Source organism: Podarcis filfolensis (assembly GCF_964270895.1).
Source record: "Podarcis filfolensis genome assembly, chromosome: 8".
NCBI lineage: Eukaryota > Metazoa > Chordata > Lepidosauria > Squamata > Lacertidae > Podarcis > Podarcis filfolensis.
Window position 1 is genome coordinate 37,000,097 of NC_139611.1, and position 14,928 is coordinate 37,015,024.

General features: G+C 44.1%; 1 protein-coding gene across 2 annotated transcripts in view; it reads right to left on the bottom strand.

Moving 5' to 3' along the window:
* MMP2 (matrix metallopeptidase 2) overlaps window positions 1-14,512 on the bottom strand; it is a 30,226-nt gene extending 15,714 nt beyond the window's left edge. For both annotated transcript variants that reach the window (XR_014551224.1, XM_083626044.1), the window contains exons 1-5: window positions 14,106-14,512; window positions 8,933-9,159; window positions 6,756-6,904; window positions 4,885-5,013; window positions 3,902-4,075 (exon numbers count right to left, since the gene is read on the bottom strand). Coding sequence is in view for 1 of the 2 variants with exons in the window: in XM_083626044.1 (XP_083482170.1) it covers window positions 3,902-4,075; window positions 4,885-5,013; window positions 6,756-6,904; window positions 8,933-9,159; window positions 14,106-14,309 (883 nt within the window). In the remaining variant the exon portion in view is untranslated. The remainder of the gene's footprint in view (window positions 1-3,901; window positions 4,076-4,884; window positions 5,014-6,755; window positions 6,905-8,932; window positions 9,160-14,105) is intronic.
* Window positions 14,513-14,928: the final 416 nt, after the last annotated feature.

Genomic DNA, 14,928 nt, shown 5'->3' on the forward strand with positions numbered 1-14,928 from the left:
TGTAACTTGATGCAAGCCGAATAGTAGAGTGTGTGCCTTGTGTGCAGAAAGTCCCAGGCTTAGTCTCTGGTATCTCCAAGTACTGCTGGCAAAGATTTTTGCCTGAAACCCTGGAAAGCTGCTACCATTGCACAGTTGACATTGACTGAGAGTGGTTGTCCAGGATTGGACCTGCAACCTTCTAGGAGTGAGGAACCTGCAGCCCATGAGTCATTCTTGGTCTGCCAGGAAGTCCAGTTAAACATTGTAGACCAGAGGATGTCAACCTTTTTAGTTTAATGTAGGCACATTTGGATTTTGGAGTGAATGCTGAGGGCACCATGTCCTTTGATCATTTCTCTCCCTCAGATCAACTCCCTTCCAAGAGACAGAAAGAGAGAAAGTGTGTGTGTGTGCGCACGTGCATGCACACACACACACAGATTCTCCCAAGAGATCTGGGCAAAAGTGAGATCCAAGGCCCTTCTGAGCTTTGAAATGCACACAGAACTGAAAGGGAAAGTGGGAAAGAGAGTCACTCTCTCAACTTTCTTTTTCAGCTCAATGACCAATGGGGCAGAGAAGGGAGAGTGAGCACCAAGGGAAGACCTCAAATGCACCACAGGAGGGAATCCTCTGCTCACAAGTCGGCCACTTTTGGCCCCTGGGTCTGAGGTTCCCCACTTTTCCTGATCTAGGGCAAAGCAGTTCCAGGAGAAGAAATGTTATCCAAAGGACTGTGTTTGAATTCCTTTTCGGCAAAGTATCTTTGCTGGAGCAAACAAAAAAAGATGAGTGAGCTAAGATGAGTCACTCGCTTTCCACTTAAGCTTCTTCCAGCTGTACGCCTCTGCATTTTCAAGTGCACATTTTATTAGCCATGTACAAGTTGCAAAAAAACAAACCCAAATCCATTACAAACATATGGAAACTGAGTACAATGTTGCTTCATCCTGGAGTGACTGTAGGCTCCTGGCTGACACAGGAAGGCACAGGGAAATGTCAAACAGTCCTTTGTCTTTCTGCCATTTTCTTTAGCCTTCTTTGCTGTGTGAACAGCAGAGAAGTCTTTAGTGATATGACAACCATAAAGAAAGAAGTCACTCTGTCCCGGTCAGGATGCAAGCTGGAACATGCTCATTTGAAACATAAGGGCCATGGGGTTTTGTGTTTAAAAAGAGGTAGGAACCTCAGGCCTGAGAACCAGATGCGGCTCCACAGGACTTTCTATCTTGTCCCTAGGCCTCTTCTGATCATGCCTCTCTTCCAAGACCATATACTCACCAACCCTGCTCTGCATCCTCCTCAGGTGCTTTTGCCTGCCTGAATGTGTACCTGTACTGTGATAATGCCACTGGTTTGCCTCCATGGAAGATGGAGGAAGGCTATCAAGATGAGTGGAAAGATTCAAGTGAGCAAGCTACTTCTTTGCTTCTGAAATTCTCTCCACTTCACCTCATCCACAAGGCTCCATTTGGAGGTGTCAGCCATGTTTCAGGTGGTGCGAGCTATCATTAAGAATCAAGCAGGAGTAATACACAATGAAGAACATTGTTTAAACAAGCTTCCATTCTCCTTCAAACTCTCTCTGTCCCTTCCGCAGTCTCTGTATTGTTTGTGCTGAGTCATTTCCTGGTAGCTTAGTAGGTGGTACATTGGTACAAGGCATGGTCCAACCTTCTGTGCTCCTCATATACCACTAGGCTGCAGCTTTTCTCACTAGTCTCCACCCCCAGTTCTGCCAAGCATCACCTTTTAGCTCCAAGGCTGCATCTCCCAAGTGTCAGGTTCAACGTTTAAGGGATCTGACAATGCTGCTAGTGTATAAGAAATAGAAGTACATTATGCTGGAAGAGAACAGGGACATCATTTCCTACTACAGGACCAGCCAGAGAGATATTTTATTAGGAGGAGCAAAGTGTGTTGGCAGAGAGAAAGTAGCTACATATATATTTAGCATCTAACTTTCCTCCTTCCTAAAAATTGTCTCCACATTTGACATTCTGGCTTCAGAACAACAGACCACACCAATTTTACAATCTGTGAACCAAGTTTTTCCCCTTTAAGAATTCCTTCCAAATTTCAAAGAGAGAAATTGTCTGTAAATCTTGGCTTTCTATATCCACAGCTAGCAAGAGCAAGGAACCAAATAGAAGCTCAGCTTGCCAGATTCCACAGAACTTTCCCCTCCGTATTTGAATGTGTGGTTTCTCAAAGTATAGAGCGTCACTTTTTCTCTGCTTAAAAACTGGGCAGCTTGAAGAGCTTTGTAAGAAGAAGAAAAGCCCCAAGATATTTGCTGAGCTTAAAAATCATTTTCTGCCTCTGAAAGCTTCAAGGCTTCCCGTACAACAAAATGTGGCAGAATGAAGATAACTGGGATCTAATGGTCTCATCTCACTTTCCCTATCTTTGGCAACATACAGTTATATCTCTCTGAGAGACCGATAAGAGCTCTATAATTCTTGTCTTACAATATGGAAGTGGACACATGCAACTCATCAAAGCGCATCTCATATTTTTCTACTGTACTTACAATGAGTAGGGTCTATTTCCTGGTACCTGCCCAAGATAAAGCATTGCTCTTATTTTGCAGAGATTTTATTAGTGTGATGTGCTAGCACCACCATTCTTCAGGTTCCAGACCCACTTCCATAGAGAGAGTGGCAGAATGCATGCTTTGAACACAAGTGGTTCAAATTCCATCCATTCTAGTTTAAAAAAAGAATTAAAGAGCAAGCCAAGAGTAATCTCTCTCTCCCTCTCCATAATACTAGAAACTCAGGTTATCCAGTGAAGTTCAATGGTGAGCAATTCAGACCAGACAAATTTTAGCATTGCACACAGTGCATACTTAAACAAGGGAATACACTGCCACAAGATGGCCACCAACTTGGAAGGCTTTAAAAAGAGAGTAGATAAATTCACAGGGGATAAAACTATCCATGAGTACATAGCTATCATGGCTACTAGCAACACCACTGCCGAAAGAGGTTTGCCTCAGAAAACCAGTTGTGGGGATTCACAAGTCCAAATTATATGTTGCTGGCATAATGCTCCAGTAAACCGGAAGTGGCCCAGACACCAGCTTAACCAGCTGGTGTCGCTTAACCAGCCCATGGGCCAACCCCAAACCGAAATGCCCGCTTGGCGAGTCCTTGAGTGCTGGGCTAAAGCGGCGTGGGGACTCTCTTCCGCAGCTCTGGAAATTGGTTCTGTGCATGCCCAGACACCGGAAATTGCATCTGCACATATCCCGCAGCACCGGAAATTGCTTCTGCGCAGGTGCAATTTTCAGCATCTGGGCATGCGCAGAAGAGATTTGTGGTGTAGCGCTGCACCGGTCCGGCCCACGGAGAATCTCCACAGGAGTGATCCAGCCCATGCCCAGTAAGCCTTGCCGACCCCTGATTAAGAGCCTGTCTCTAATTTTTTGGCTTCTTGGAGTACACCAGGGGATATCTTATCACCTGTGGTAGGAATACCCTTGGTGTGGCAAGCTTATAAGGAAACATAGGAAAAACAACACCAAACATACAAAACAAGATTAAATACCTCATTTTTCTAGTTTTGCTAAATATCTGGGATGGAGTGGGCAAAAATCTTAAAAGCAAAAAGCTGATTGTTTTCATGTTGATAGCAGTGAGATTTCAGCCACATTTGCACCTTCTATTTAAAGCACTATGATAACACAAGTGCACCCCAAAACTATCATGTCCAGACCAGCACTCTGATGTCTCCAAAGGGATTTTGCATGGAAGGGACCTGGCCAGCTTACACAATTGGAGGCATACTGATACAACCATTAACCCCATATTTCTAGTGAGAAACTAAAGACATCATACATGTCATCTGGGAAAGGCCACAATATGCTTCCAAATTAAAACAAAGTGCAGCTCTCTGCTTCTGTCAGTCAACTTACATTCATGGGGACAGAATCCGTATTTGCCATCTGAATCAAAGTTGTATGTTGTCGAACACCAAAGGAATCCATCACTCCGACCCGCATCGGTGCAGCTGTTATATTCTTTGTCATTGAACAGGAATGGGAATTTGCAGAATTCCCCATCTGCATTGCCGTATTTCACTCTAACAACTTGAAAGGGAAAGAACAGAGACTCTGTCAGGAGGGGTCAAAATATAAATGTGAGTTTCTCAGTATAATTTCTAGAGCGGGGTGTCAAAGAACACTGTAGCTAAAAGCAGAACTTGCTAAGACATTGAACTACAGGAGAGTCATCTGGAAATACATTAAACAGTGGAAGCTGTTTAATGTAAGCTAATCTGTGAAGACCTTATGTGACCCACTAAAAATATATATTTTATTATTTATCTGATGCCTTCCTGACATTGGCCATTGCTCAGTGGCAGTGTTGGCTTCAGCCCTTCAAGACTGGCAGGGCAGAAGGCAAGGAGCCAACTAGGTGAGTTACTCTGGCCTTCAGATGCCTTGAAGTTGCCCATCAACATTTATTGCCTGGACAGCAAAGTGAGCTGGTGCTCACCATTCACCTGGTTCTAATCTTCCCAACTCTGGTGTGAGATGCATTTAAATTATAGTATTTTGCGTAAGTTCCTAAATATTAGCATATGAAAATGTTGCTGGACTCCAACACCTATCACCCTGAGCCAACATTGCCAATGGTCACCTGAAGGTAATTCTGAGGGATCAGCCCTAAATCTACGCCAGCCTTCCCAAACCTGGTGTCCTCTGTATATTTTGGACTCCAATTCCCATCAGCCTCAGCTAGCATAGTCAGTGGTCAGGGATGGTGGGGGCTGGAATCCAATAACATCTAAATAGTATTGAGTTGGGGAAGGCTGATCTACACTGTTTTGCTGTCCAGTCTTTCTGGTAACAGTCGACATTCGGCGATGTTCTGAATCCATCAGCAGCTGCCATACCTTGTCCTTCACCCAAAGTCCAAAGCTCATCATCGTCAAAATGGGAGTCCCCACCAACCCCGGGCCCAGGGGCAAAGGCATGAGCCAGGAGACCATCCTTGCCATCAAAAGGATACCCATCACCGTGCTCTGCAGAAGAAAGAAGAAATCAAGCGGCATTAAATACAGGAAAACAAATATCTAAAATGGTTGAATAATCATGCCCTCTTTAAAATAGCTAGGTTGTTTTTACTACAATTTTTATGGGCTGATGAATCATTTAATGCTTCCCTTTCTGTTTTACTTTGTGTGCGTTTGAGTTAAGGATTTTTTTTTATTATATTTGATTTTTAATCTCTTGTGCTGATTTACATTTTATTGATGAAAAATCTTCTCTGGGACCTATTGGCAGTAGCGGGAAAACACACCTCTGAAATATATAAATAAACACTGCATTTTCCTTTTTTGCCTTTTTTATTGTGGTCTCCCCACCAACATAGGAAACTGCCTTATACTAAGATGCCAGGAACTGAACCTGGGACCTTATGCATACAAAGCAGATGTTCTACCTTGGAGCTATTCAGGGTCTCTCTCTCTCTCTCTCTCTCTCTCTCTCTCTCTCTCTCTCTCTCTCTCATTGGGTGTCTATGAATAAAGCTGTGTGTATTTTCTGCACCAAGTAATTTCAAGTCCCTCCTCGGGTGAAGGCCGAGTTCTTGGCTTCTCCCGTTATTTCACTGAAAGCTTTTCTTGGAAACACAACCTCCTGGCAAGGGCATAACCCTGTTATTCATCAGTTTCTCACCAGCAGCCTGGCCAGCGACACTGCCTGCGGTGACCACTTTTGCATCACTGAGGACTTTCTGGGTTTGATCCCTTGCCATTGGAAACAAATGTCAGATGCTCCCAGCCAAACCCTGAGTTCTCAGCTATGTGTACCTTCGGTACCCCTCCAGATATCCTTTTTCATTGTTCCTTCATGAGGATTTGTGGTCAGGATGGCATCAGGGCAGCTTTAGGCAATCTCACTTTCAGTCCTGTTTGAGCATGCAAATGTTTCAAGGCAGAGATACTGCTTCATTTCCAATTGCTACATGTCCTGTTAGCTTCGTCCTGAAATCCTGTAACTTTTTATACCCCAAATGTTCCAGGATGGTGGTGGTATTATTCCGCTTTTGTTGCAGTGTAGTCCTCCTCCAAATGGCAACAATGGATGGACACCAGAGAAGCAATCCAGAACAATGAATAGAGTGGAATGGCGTCCAGTATAAATCCACCACTGATGCCTTATTATTGCATCAAAGACATGTTGCCGAAGACACCCACAAAAAATGCCCCACCTGTCTGGAGGGCCTCAAAGACAGGAGTGGCTGTCTCTCTCCCACCAATCATGATGTGGTTTTGAACTGGTCATGGCCTCTAAACCTTCCCCCAATTGTTCTGACCAGCCCTCAGAGCCATCCCAAATCACCCCTGGCCCTACTCTTTTCTCCTTTCCCCTTGAGAGAATTCCTAGTTCTGCTACCTGATGTTCTGTCAGCTTCAGCAATTCAAGCACAATAGTATTGTTGACCTCCCTCATAGGGTTCTAGTAAGGACAACTGAGATAATGACTGTACTAGGTGAATTTGAACAGTTCTGAAGTGCACTATATATATGCTATTGGACTGGTCCAGTCAAGTGCTCTGTGGGTGGGTGGTCTACATACCTAGATCTCCTGAATGTATTGCTGTTCATGCATTGGAAGAGAGCTGGTGGGAAAGGGTAAAGTACCAGGTAATAAATCCCCTGTGCAGACCAACATAGATACAGAAGGGAGAAGGCAGAAATGGACAGAGAGCTGCATTGTCCTTCAGGTTTTCTTATCCTTAATGCTGTATGGAGATATTTACCCCATCGTCCAAAATTGATCATGATATCTGCTTCACCATCATGAATTCGGGAAAACTCCAGTGGTGTGACATCACTCCAGACTTTAAAGGCTCGGGCAAAAGCATCATCCACAGTCTCTGAGTCCAGATCTGGGGTGTAGCCTAAAATCCTTCACAATAAAAGTAGGGTGGGGTAGGGTCAGAAACGGAGAAGGGTATGGATCAGTTGGAGAAAATCCCCCAAAGGGATAGCAGCCACACTAAGTCTCTTGCAGCAAAAGCAATACAAAGAGCCCTATAGCTAACTAATCAGTCTCTTAACATAAGACTCATCATTTTGGGGGTGTATGTGTGTGAAGGATTAATGTCTGTTCTAATTCCTTGTTGCACAGTGTTCTTGTAATGCTGCTGCTGGTGGTGATGGTGGTGGTTATATTACTAGATCTGTGAAACAGCTACTGTATAGCCAAATCCCAAAGCAAATTGGGCAGATTGGGGTTAACCTGGGATTTGGCCTGAACAGGTTGTGCCAGCTTGGGTCCACCTGGAGAGATCCAGGACTAGTTTATATGTGCAAATTAAGACAGTGGGGTGCCTTGGATCTCACTGGCATGGCAATTTTCACCATGAGTAACAACCCCTTTAAACAATTTCTTTTAGAGTGTTTAAAGGAAGAGAAGCTCAGGGGATCTGGGGCTTCATAGGAAAGACCCAAAGCTTGGATCAATGTCCCTGGAATGCTCCTGAAAGGAAGCATAAAGCAGCCTTTCAAGCCAGGGATAGAGAACCTGGTGGTAGCTATCCATATGTTATTTGACTCCAACTCCCAGCAAGCCCAAATTCAGAGATGACAGGAGCTGTAGCCAAACAACATCTAGAGGACCACAGATGTTCCCCATCCTTCCTTTAAGCCAAAGTTCCTACGAAATGTACAGCCTGATCCTTTGGGGGGGGGGGTTAATCGAGTTCCACAGTGTTCAATGGGGCTTATTCCCAAATACGTGTGAACAGAATTGCAGCCCTCCCCTCTCTCACACACACAACCTTGCTTGTGTGCCATTACTAATTTCTGGCCAGCAACACTGTCTGTACGAGGCACTGGAAAAAGATGCACACACTAAAAAGCTGAGCCACGGGACTTAAATAGATATGGAAATCATTAAAAGAGCCCTGCTGTACTTCCTCCGCCTAAGACTTATCCCTCCAGACTTTAATGGACGATGAAGTGCTTGTTAAACTATTTGCTGTCCAGATCGCAGGGTAATTTTGGTTCGGCTTTCTTTCTGCAGGCATAACATGGATGTGGGGTTAATCTCTCCAGCTCAAAGTGCCAGATTAAAAAAAACCCTACATTTATTTTATTTTATTTTTTAAGAAGCAGAAGGAGAGAGAGGCAGACAAAGTGGAGCCTGTGGTGTTTTGTTCTGTGGAGTAGTATGGAACAACAGCATTTGAAAGAAAGGGATAGCCATTATTCTCCCAGAAGAACTCATGGTGTTCTGGAATAATGGCCAAAGATGCTCCCCCTCTTTTTAATGATGAATATTGAGGGTTAGGATTGCTCCAGCTGTGTAAAGAGTAGGACATCTCTTAGTGTTGAGATTTCAATTCTGGGAAAGCTACATTGCACCCCAGGCTTGCTTTGTCCTGTACAACACTGGCGTCTCAGAGGTAACCCATTCATGCTTTGCTTTTCCTCCTATACATTTGAAGCAAAGGGGAGGAGATGTTTTGAAACTACTCTTACAAATCTACTTCCATTTTTTGATCTCTCTGTCTCTCATCATCATCAAAATTTGTATACTGCCCTTCATCTGAAGATCACAGGGCAGTTCACAACATAAAAATACAAAATAAGAACAGAAAATACATAATAAGAACAAGAACAAATCAATATATTATCATTACAAGGATACTGGCTGCTGGTTTGCTAACCAAACTAGCTTTAAGACATTCATGTGGACTTGTAAGGCTTTAAACAGCTTGGGACCAGTGAATCTGATAGATAGATCTCCTTCTCCCCTCCAAAGTTACCTGGTAAGAAGGCCTTGCTAAACTGCTAGAAGTTATAAAAAGGCTTCCTTCTTGGGACAACCAAGGTATGATGCCTGTCTACTCAATGGGACTTCCTCCCAGATAAGTGAGGTTAAGATTGTACCCTAACATGGAATGTTTTGCCTGATAGTATGTATGCATACCTGTATGTGACGAGATTTTTCTCCCATTTTGGTTTTCTCGGGAAGAAATTATAATTGGCCACATCCGGATTGCCACAACGGGGTTTCTTCATTGTATCTATGGTGTTTTGGTCCAGTTCTCCAGTTTCAGGAAGCCCAAAGAATTTCTGCATTTTCTTCAAGGTATCTTTCAGCACCATGAGGTTGCAGTTGTCTTTCGGGCACCCATAATACTTGTTGAGGTATTGCTTCAACCAAAATGAAAAGAGAACAGCACAATCAGTCACAACAGGCTTTCGATGAAGTTTGGATGACTCACCAGTGGTGAGAAGGAATTACCTCAAGGTGACCAGAGAGGGCAGCTATTGTAGATGGGAATTGTTAAGCTGTTACACACATACACACACACATAATGAAAATGTGTGAATAGGTGAGCTGGTAAATATTTCTAAAGGAACAATGAATTGTGGACATGTTTGCAAAGGTTTTGGACGCAATGGACTATAGGCTTTCAGTTGTACTTGTCACTAGCAAAGCATTTAAATGAATGTAACTAACATTCAAGGTCCAAGTACAGGTGATGGTAGGTGAAAAGTGTGGAGGGGAGGGGAGTAGTTAACAGGGCCTGGGAGTCTAAACAAGGCTGGGCCTAGTCTGCAATCCTATTAGCATGAGGGGGAAATAGGGGTCAGAATTATTGCTCATGCTTGATGATGTGATGCTCATGCAGATTTCAAAAACCGACAGCAGATGTAGCTAATCTGGTGCCCTCCAGAAGTTGTTGGGCTCAGTTTGCCTCAATTCTATATCTGTGTGTGTGAGTGTGTGTGTGTGTGTTTGTGTGTCTGTGTATCCCATTTTTATATGCTTATTTAACCACATTTTTGTGCACAACCCTGCTAATATACACTTTAATATGCAGTTTCCCCATCTCTCACCTTTTTGCAGGCAATTTCTCCCTAATACAATGCATTTGGTACATTATTTTCATGAACCCATGCAAATTTCTACAGCTCTCCACCATCTGTGCTTCCACATGCATGGTTTTCAGCCTGAGAACTGCATCACATAATTTCAAAATATGACTGCATTTTGTGCACTGGCTTGTATTTCACATTAGGTAGGTTTGCATTAAAATGTGAAAGTGAGTGGATTTCTCTCTCCACCAACCCACCCGCCCCAGACTAAACTTGAAAGTTCCAAATACTTTAAGCTGCAACCCAATACATACTTATGTGAGAGTAAGCCCACTCAGTACAGCTGAAGATAGGAACAAATAACGCTGCCTTATACTGAGGTAGAATCTAGACACATACAGTGGTACCTTGGGTTAAGTACTTAATTCGTTCCGGAGGTCCGTTCTTAACCTGAAACTTTACTTAACCTGAAGCACCACTTTAGCTAAAGGGGCCTGCTGCTGCAGCTGCACCACCGCTGTACGATTTCTGTTCTCATCCTGAAGCAAAGTTCTTAACCCGAGGTAATATTTCTGGGTTAGCGGAGTCTGTAACCTGAAACGTATGTAACCTGAAGTGTATGTAACCCGAGGTACCACTGTATTAAAAATGCTGTGAAAATGCTTTAAAAAAACATTTTGAAAATATATTGAATTTGTCATAGCTCAGCATTGCCATCTAGTGTCACATTTGTATAAAGCACTTTACAACACACTTAAAACATTTTATTTGCAGCTGTATAGCTGAGTCCTGAGTCAGACCATTGGTCAGTCCAGCTCAGTATTGTCTACATGGAGTGGCATCAGCTCCCCAGAGTTCCAGGCAGGCAGTCTCTCCCATCCCTGCCTGGAGATGCCAGAGATTGAACTGGAGACTTTCTGCATGCAGAGCAGATGCTCTGCCACTGAACTACAGCCCTTCCCCATACTCAGACGTCCTTCTGAGTAGACCTGCATAGGATTGTGCTGTTAGCCTCTCCAAGTACAGAAGGTGTCCCATCCCTCTGCGCATTTTTTCTGTCCTTTTCTGCACCTTATTCAAGTCACTGATAATATCAGGGCAACAGTCCTCTAATCACAGTGTGGGTGGGATTAGAGTTGCCATGCCAATTCGCCAGGGGAAGGAGGGGGGAAGCTTGCCTGGCTGGATTCTTCTGTTTTTCAAACAGTTGCCAGAAAAACAGTGTTACTCCCTGCCCACCTCCCAGTAATGTTTTTCTTGGCTTTATAACGTAAGCCAGAAGCAATCGATGTGGTCCCCTCCAGATGCTTCCTTCCTTAAACAAATAGACAGCTACTTGCTATGGGATTCACATTCCAGACTTGTCCAAAAAACCTCTGTTGTGTTGCACTACCAAAGCCATCTCCCAAACACTAAGCTCCGGTTTTGTGCTTTCCACCAGACTTCTCCACCTGGATGCCTTGCAAATTGCCTCGCAAATGTTTTGGACTGCAACTCCCAGCAACTCCAGCCAACATTGAGTTATGTAGGGTTCGTCCAGATACACTTTGGTCATCACCATGATGATTGGTGCTTATGGGGTAATTATACATGGTCCTGCTCTCAATATCATTTGTGTCTGCAAAAGTTTTGCCATGGACATGCTGCTTCACTTATGATCACTGCATATCCTATATTATTATTATTGTTATTATTTATTAAATTTGAATAATTTATACCGCCCTTTATCAGTGAATCTCAGGGGGATTCACAACATAAAAATACAAGAAAACCCCCAGAAGATATATAATACAAATAAGAACAAGTAGAAAACAAACCAATAAACCCCCTCTCTCCCCAACCCTATAACTTCCTACTGAAATCCTGTTACTAGGGTTGTTGTGGTTTCATCCCAATTTAGTTGCACTAGCATGCAAGTGTGTCCCACCAGATGGCGACAATGGGGAAACACTGCAGAACAACAAATAAAGCAAAATGATGTGTGTGGGCTACCTAGTATAAATCCCCCACTGACGCACTTTTATTGTGTCAATGACATATTGTAGAATACATCTGCAAAAAACAACAATCCCCAGTCTGGATAGGCCCATAGCTCAACAACAGTACTTCCTTACCCAAAGAAAACAGTTCTTCACACAGTGCATGATTAAACTATGGAACTCACTTTCACAGGAGACAGTGTTGGCTACCAACTCCAGGGCTCTCCTTAAGCTGTATCCTCTCCCAAAGCCAGTGGTAGCACCTCCCATTTCACAGCCTGAGGAGAAATGGGAAGGTGCTGCCCTGTGCACCCCTGCTTGCCATCCCTGCCAAAGCCTCACTTACCAGGGTTGTGAGGTTGCAGGTTCCAGGAAGATCACAAGAGAGCCACACAAGATCTCCCAGAGGCTTCCGCACAATTTTGTGGGGCCCTGGAAGTGGCAAGGGGTGGGCGTCTGCATATTCTATGTCTTGGGGCATCTTCCTCAAGGATGGGACAGCCATGCCCAAAGTCACACCCCTCAACAGCAGTGCTCTTTAGTTTCCTCCAGTGCTTTAGCCTGGCTTGACTTGCATGATCATGCCTGGATGGAGGTGATGTGGGTGGGTGTAGCAAACACTGACTTTTGCATGGCCGGAATGTACTGAGCTGTATGAAGGTAAGAGTCACATTGATTGCACTACTCACTTTTGCCCCTAATCTTCCTTGACCCTAGCATGTGGCTCCTGGAAGGCTGCTCACAAGGGAATGTGGTAGGGCTGTGCACCAGATTTAGCCAATGCCTGAATACCAAACCAACTCAAGCCAATTTGTGTGGTGATGGTGTCTGGGCTTGGGCTCAGGCAGCCCAAATCGACCCAGCATTTTGAGGAGCCTGAAGGACAGCCGGGAAATCGGAGCCAAAGGATTCACAGAAACACACCAGGGTGAAGACAGCCTGTTGCTCGGACAAGATCCCAGCCTGAACAGGAAGCCCTTATGCTGACCTTTCCTTAGCACAGCTCAGTTACCAGCCTGGCTAGGTGGGGCCAGTCTAGAGCCTGAAAATATTTGACTCTTTAAAGTGGTAGGATAGTTATTTAAATGTATGGTACAGATGGGGCCCAATACCCATCAGCCTTAGCCAGCATGGTCAATAGTGAAAGATGAGGTGGGAGATCAGCAACATCTGGATGGTACCACATTGGCTATTCCTGCCCTAACTGCACAGACCTTTGCATGCTGTCTCAGGAGGAAATCCCATTACGCTCAGTGGGGCTTACACCCTTGTGAAGATGGGTTGATTGCATTTCTATTCCATCTTTTCTCCAAGGAGCTCTAGGTGTTGTTTCTCCCAATAACAACCCTATGAGATAGGTTAGGCTAAGAGGCAGCAACTGCCCCAATGAGCTTCATGACCAAGTGTGGATTTGAACTCTGGTTTCCCAGGTCCTATTTCGACATTCTAACCACTGCACCACTCTGACTTGCAGCCTAAGATACATTTAGTACTAGGGTGTAAGCCCCACTGAGATCAATGGGATTCCTTCCATGTACACATCTATAGGGTTACCCTGTTAGGCTGTGATACTATATCTACTTGTGAGTAAGCACCATGGAACACAATTCAGTTAAATGCATCAGATTGCATTGCACATGTCATGGTTCCCTTTTTCCTAAAATCTTCATTTCTATAAGGTTGGTTTTTATGACAGATCAAATAAACACAGACAAAATAAATCTGTAACTAGCTATAATGTCTAAGAGCAGACATCCTCCCAAACTTTTTCAGTGCAGCTTCAGAAATGGTGATAGAACATAGTTTGAGAATAGCTTCAAGGGGCAGTTACTGCTTCAAGCAGATCTTGGTCGAGACTAGTCATTATATCTGCTAAAAAACAAAGCCACCTGTGTACAGTAATTGTCTTTCAGGCTATACTTAAGCTATGCTTCATAAACAATTTTTCTAAAAAACACCTCTGTTTACTTTATATACAATTCTGCCAGCCCCCCTTCCCCTGTTAAATCTTCAGCAATTTGATGAACTTTGTTTGCAGAGGCAGAGGGCAGCCATTCACAAATGCAGACTTCTGGCCTGACTTTAAAAGTTTTATGAGGGGAAACAGCTTGCTTCAACATTTTGAAAGCTGATAATTTTGCCAGCTCCTATTCCCCACCCAGGAACCTCAGAGATGGAAAGCAGCAGCAATTGGGTTACAGAGAATCAGAGAATTAGCAAGACAGACATTGCAAAATATTATTCAAAGGGAAATAAGTGTGTGTGGGGGGGGGGACAAACAAACAAACACATACTTACCAATGCCAGTTCTTTGTCAGTTTTTGGAGAAATGTCCCCTGGAAACTTTATGATGGGTGATGGGATCAGTTCTCTGCCTGGTACGTCTTCTGAAAGCCTCAAAGTTGGTGGTGGTGGGGCTGAGGCTGGGTGAAAAATGGAGATGTGGATCAACAGGATTTTAAGCATGCAACCAGCAAAGCTGAAGGAGATGTGCATCTTCATTTTGCTTCGATTCGTATTATTTCCCTGAAGCCCTGTCTTCGTAAAGAGCTTGGCACTGTCAGTGTCTTGAGTTGCAAGGTCCCATCAGCTGCTTATCAACACATCTTAACTTTCCTCAGGGCTCTCTCTGCTTTTGCTTGCTCCAGCAATTCCTTTGTATGTTTAAGAAATCCAGATGCGCCGTCTCCAAATCACCGCAAGAGGAAGTCTGAAAAACCAGTGGAAACATGAAGGGGGGGAGAGAAGAGAAGGGGCAGTTACCAGATGTGTGTTTTGCTAAGATTTTAAGGTAGCAACAGACAGATCCCTCTTTGAACAGTGAAAAGAAAAAGAGACAAGAGTTGACGGACCAGTTTATGCCTTTCCGTACTACAACTTGGGTAATGTTTCAGCTCAGATGCATTGCTGAAGGAATCATATGCTTGATTATGAGATGAATACAGAGGGGGGCTTAAGCAGCATTTCTGAGACTGGATAACAAGGCCGGCTGGGCCCAGCCACACTGGTAAAATGTCCTTTGAGTTGTGGCTTCCGATTTAAGGAGAGTCATTCCAAGGATATGGACGCTGCTCCCTTCCTTGAGTCGGAGCTGGACGAAGGATACCAATGATCCACAGGG